The 6,000-nt window shown below is 44.6% G+C and overlaps 1 protein-coding gene across 1 annotated transcript in view; it reads right to left on the bottom strand.

The window, feature by feature from the left end:
- The window catches only part of LOC121535690 (ZZ-type zinc finger-containing protein 3), a 53,990-nt gene that overhangs the window by 1,187 nt on the left and 46,803 nt on the right, over nt 1-6,000 (bottom strand). Inside the window, exons 11-12 of the mRNA XM_041842953.2 lie at nt 2,531-2,631; nt 1-265 (exon numbers count right to left, since the gene is read on the bottom strand). The exon at nt 1-265 is cut by the window's left edge and continues 1,187 nt beyond it. Of these exons, the coding sequence (XP_041698887.2) occupies nt 121-265; nt 2,531-2,631 (246 nt within the window). The 3' untranslated portion in view covers nt 1-120. The remainder of the gene's footprint in view (nt 266-2,530; nt 2,632-6,000) is intronic.

Genomic DNA, 6,000 nt, shown 5'->3' with positions numbered 1-6,000 from the left:
TTTAGGGGCCATTCGGTGTAACTGAAAGTGTGGCCCCTGGGCTGGAGTTTAGGGGCCCTTCGGTGTAACTGAAAGTGTGGCCCCTGGGCTGGAGTTTAGGGGGCCAGTCTGTGACCTCCGTCATCTGTTAGCAGGGTAGTAGTTTGGGTCCAGATAGTTATATCCAGGGGTCTGATCCAGGCAGTAGTCCCTGTCTAGGAAGGTCTCATGGTGATAGACCGGTTCCAGACGGTGGCAGGGCGCGTGGCTCTCCGTCTTGTACAGGCTGGAGGAGGGGACAAACAGGGGAAAGACAGGTTCATAAAAAGTTATCTAAGGCATACGCAACAAGGCTGCCAATGTGAAGGTTACTAAATGGCCATTGGAAAAAGTGTAGGAAGGTTTTTAAAAAGGCCCAGTGCAGTCAAAAATGTGATTATCCTGTATTTTATATATATTTCCACACCATGGAGGTTGGAATAATACTGTGAAATTGTGATAATTATGATAATGCCCTTTTAGTGTAATAGCTGTTTGTAAAGGCCGCCTGAAATTTCAGCCTAATTTGGTGGGATGGAGTTTTGACATCACCAGGCAGTAAATGAGTTAGTAGACCAATAAGAAAGCGAGTTCCAAACCTCTCTGCCAATAACAGCTAGTTTTCAGTTCTCCCCTCCCTACTCAGACCACTCCCAGACAGCCCTAGCAAATGTTTTGCTTGAGAAATTGCTCTTTGCTAACAAGCATATTTTTTGTTGTTGACCATTTTAATGGCAATCAATCACAGTAAGGTACTTAATTGTTAAGAAATGATTTGATATTGAGATAAAAACGGCTACATTGAACCTTTAATACATGCTATTTGAAAAGAGGATTGTGGTTCTCTGTCATGAACAGGCTGGAGGAGGGGACAGGGGAAATAAATACATAGAAATACATAATTGGCAATTTTTCATACTGTACATTACATTTCATTCTGTACTTCTTAATTTATTGTAAAAACAAAATAAATAAAACATTTCATGATTACATAGTGTTCATGAACGTGTTATGTATAGTTTAACTTATGAAGACTGTATAAGTACCCTTCAAATAAAGCGTTACCAAAAACTAAATATTGGGGAAAAGTCCAGCACACTGTTATGAGCCTATCGTACAGTCGTGGTCAAAAGTTTTGAGAATGACACAAATATTAATTTTCACAAAGTCTGCTGCCTCAGTTTTGATGATGGCAATTTGCATATAATCCAGAATGTCAGGAAGAGTGATCAGATGAATTGCAATTAATTGCAAAGTCCCTCTTTGCCATGAAAATTAACTTAATCCCCCCCAAAAAACATTTCCACTGCATTTCAGCCCTGCCACAAAAGGACCAGCTGCCATCATGTCAGTGATTCTCTCGTTAACACAGGTGAGAGTGTTGACGAGGACAAGGCTGGAGATCACTCTGTCATGCTGATTGAGTTAGAATAACAGACTGGAAGCTTTAAAAGGAGGGTGGTGCTTGAAATCATTGTTCTTCCTCTGTTAACCATGGTTACCTGCAAGGAAACACGTTCCGTCATCATTGCTTAGCATAAAAAGGGCTTCACAGGCAAGGATATTGCTGCTAGTAAGATTGCACCTAAATCAACTATTTATCGGATCATCAAGAACTTCAAGGAGAGGTTCAATTGTTGTGAAGAAGGCGTCAGGGTGCCCAAGAAAGTCCAGCAAGCGCCAGGACCGTCTCCTAAAGTTGATTCAGCTGCGTGATCGGGGCACCACCAATGCAGAGCTTGCTCAGGAATGGCAGCAGGCAGGTGTGAGTGCATCTGCACTCACAGTGAGGCGAAGACTTTTGGAGGATGGCCTGGTGTCAAGAAGGGCAGCGAGGAAGCCACTTCTCTCCAGGAAAAACATCAGGGACAGACTGATATTCTGCAAAAGGTACAGGGATTGGACTGCTGAGGACTGGGGTAAAGTCATTTTCTCTGGCCAGGAAACTCCCCAGACCTTAATCCCATTGAGAACTTGTGGTCGATCCTCAAGAGGCGGGTGGACAAACAAAAACCCAGAAATTCTGACAAACTCCAAGCATTGATTATGCAAGAATGGGCTGCCATCGGTCAGGATGTGGCCCAGAAGTTAATTGAGAGCATGCCAGGGCGGATTGCAGAGGTCTTGAAAAAGAAGGGTCAACACTGCAAATATTGACTCTTTGCATAAACTTCATGTAATTGTCAATAAAAGCCTTTGACACTTATGGAATGCTTGTAATTATACTTCAGTATACCATAGTAACATCTGACAAAATATCTAAAAACACTGAAGCAGCGAACTTTGTGAAGACCAATACTTGTGTCATTCTCAAAACTTTTGACCACGACTGTATGTCCGACACAATGTTTTTTATTTATTATTTTTTTTTACATGTGTTTGAAAATGTTTAGTCCCTTTTGGCTCCTACTGAACAGACCTCAGTCAATACATAGTCCCGTTTGGCTGTGTTTAAAAATGTTTTAACCCATTTCTAGCCTGATGAACAGATCCCCAGCCAGGCAGGACTCACCAGTCGGAGCAGTTGGAGCAGAAGTCTACAGCGTTGTATGAGGGACAGTCCTGACAATGCCACCGCACCCCCTGGATTGGCTCCACACCACACACGTCACACTGGAGAGAGAGACAGAAGGTTAACATGACATTATAAACCGGGAAGTTTGGGTCTTGGATGCTGATTGGATGAAACAGCATTTCAGCCTTGTGAATATCAGACAATATACCACAGGTATGATGCAAAAATACTAATTTACTTTTCCATTTATGTTAGTAACTAGTTTATAATAGCAATAAGGCACCTTGGGGTTTATGGTATATGTGCATCTGTGTCTGTGTGTTAATCTGTGTGTGTGTGTGTGTGTGTCTGTGTCTGTGTCTGTGTCTGTGTGTGTGTGTGTGTGTGTGTGTCTGTGTCTGTGTCTGTGTCTGTGTGTGTGTGTGTGTGTGTGTGTGTGTGTGGGCTGTGCCTAAGAACAGCTGCTGTCGTATATTGGCCATTATAAACTGGGTGGTTTGAGCCCTGAAATGCTGATTGGCTGACAGCCGTGGTATATTGTCATACCACAGGCATGACAAAACATTTATTTTTATTGGTCTAATTACGTTGGTAACCGGTTTACAATAGCAATAAGGCACCTCGGGGGTTTGTGGTATATGGCCAATATACCACGGCTAAGGGCCGTATCCAGGCACTCCACAACCTCAGGCCTTATTGTTATAGAGGGACAGTAGAGACAGTCAGCTACCTACCTACCACACCTCCTTATTGTTATAGAGGGACAGTAGAGACAGTCAGCTACCTACCTACCACACCTCCTTATTGTTATAGAGGGACAGTAGAGACAGTCAGCTACCTACCTACCACACCTCCTTATGGTTATAGAGGGACAGTAGAGACAGTCAGCTACCTACTTACCACACCTCCTTATTGTTATAGAGGGACAGTAGAGACAGTCAGCTACCTACCTACCACACCTCCTTATTGTTATAGAGGGACAGTAGAGACAGTCAGCTACCTACCTACCACACCTCCTTAGGTTATAGAGGGACAGTAGAGACAGTCAGCTACCTACCTACCACACCTCCTTATTGTTATAGAGGGACAGTAGAGACAGTCAGCTACCTACCTACCACACCTCCTTATTGTTATAGAGGGACAGTAGAGACAGTCAGCTACCTACCTACCACACCTCCTTATTGTTATAGAGGGACAGTAGAGACAGTCAGCTACCTACCTACCACACCTCCTTATTGTTATAGAGGGACAGTAGAGACAGTCAGCTACCTACCTACCACACCTCCTTATTGTTATAGAGGGACAGTAGAGACAGTCAGCTACCTACCTACCATACCTCATTACGGTTATAGGACAGTAGAGACAGTCAGCTACCTACCTACCACACCTCCTTATTGTTATAGAGGGACAGTAGAGACAGTCAGCTACCTACCTACCACACCTCCTTATTGTTATAGAGGGACAGTAGAGACAGTCAGCTACCTACCTACCACACCTCCTTATTGTTATAGAGGGACAGTAGAGACAGTCAGCTACCTACCTACCACACCTCCTTATTGTTATAGAGGGACAGTAGAGACAGTCAGCTACCTACCTACCACACCTCCTTATTGTTATAGAGGGACAGTAGAGACAGCCAGCTACCAACCTACCACACCTCCTTATGGTTATAGAGGGACAGTAGAGACAGTCAGCTACCTACCTACCACACCTCCTTATTGTTATAGAGGGACAGTAGAGACAGTCAGCTACCTACCTACCACACCTCCTTATTGTTATAGAGGGACAGTAGAGACAGTCAGCTACCTACCTACCACACCTCCTTATTGTTATAGAGGGACAGTAGAGACAGTCAGCTACCTACCTACCACACCTCCTTATTGTTATAGAGGGACAGTAGAGACAGTCAGCTACCTACCTTCCACACCTCCTTATGGTTATAGAGGGACAGTAGAGACAGTCAGCTACCTACCTACCACACCTCCTTATTGTTATAGAGGGACAGTAGAGACAGTCAGCTACCTACCTACCACACCTCCTTATTGTTATAGAGGGACAGTAGAGACAGTCAGCTACCTACCTACCACACCTCCTTATTGTTATAGAGGGACAGTAGAGACAGTCAGCTACCTACCTACCACACCTCATTACGGTTATAGGACAGTAGAGACAGTCAGCTACCTACCTACCACACCTCCTTATTGTTATAGAGGGACAGTAGAGACAGTCAGCTACCTACCTACCACACCTCCTTATTGTTATAGAGGGACAGTAGAGACAGTCAGCTACCTACCTACCACACCTCCTTATTGTTATAGAGGGACAGTAGAGACAGTCAGCTACCTACCTACCACACCTCCTTATTGTTATAGAGGGACAGTAGAGACAGTCAGCTACCTACCTACCACACCTCCTTATTGTTATAGAGGGACAGTAGAGACAGTCAGCTACCTACCTACCACACCTCCTTATTGTTATAGAGGGACAGTAGAGACAGTCAGCTACCTACCTACCACACCTCCTTATGGTTATAGAGGGACAGTAGAGACAGTCAGCTACCTACCTACCACACCTCCTTATTGTTATAGAGGGACAGTAGAGACAGTCAGCTACCTACCTACCACACCTCCTTATTGTTATAGAGGGACAGTAGAGACAGTCAGCTACCTACCTACCACACCTCCTTATTGTTATAGAGGGACAGTAGAGACAGTCAGCTACCTACCTACCACACCTCCTTATGGTTATAGAGGGACAGTAGAGACAGCCAGCTACCTACCTACCACACCTCCTTATGGTTATAGAGGGACAGTAGAGACAGTCAGCTACCTACCTACCACACCTCCTTATTGTTATAGAGGGACAGTAGAGACAGTCAGCTACCTACCTACCACACCTCCTTATTGTTATAGAGGGACAGTAGAGACAGTCAGCTACCTACCTACCACACCTCCTTATTGTTATAGAGGGACAGTAGAGACAGTCAGCTACCTACCTACCACACCTCCTTATGGTTATAGAGGGACAGTAGAGACAGTCAGCTACCTACCTACCACACCTCCTTATTGTTATAGAGGGACAGTAGAGACAGTCAGCTACCTACCTACCACACCTCCTTATTGTTATAGAGGGACAGTAGAGACAGTCAGCTACCTACCTACCACACCTCCTTATTGTTATAGAGGGACAGTAGAGACAGTCAGCTACCTACCTACCACACCTCCTTATGGTTATAGAGGGACAGTAGAGACAGTCAGCTACCTACCTACCACACCTCCTTATTGATATAGAGGGACAGTAGAGACAGTCAGCTCCCTACCTACCACACCTCCTTATTGTTATAGAGGGACAGTAGAGACAGTCAGCTACCTACCTACCACACCTCCTTATTGTTATAGAGGGACAGTAGAGACAGTCAGCTACCTACCTACCACACCTCCTTATTGATATAGAGGGACAGTAGAGAC

Source organism: Coregonus clupeaformis, chromosome 21 (genome assembly GCF_020615455.1).
Source record: "Coregonus clupeaformis isolate EN_2021a chromosome 21, ASM2061545v1, whole genome shotgun sequence".
NCBI classification, from domain to species: domain Eukaryota; kingdom Metazoa; phylum Chordata; class Actinopteri; order Salmoniformes; family Salmonidae; genus Coregonus; species Coregonus clupeaformis.
The sequence above is the reverse complement of the archived record's forward strand: the minus strand, read 5'-3'. Positions and strand labels throughout refer to the sequence as shown.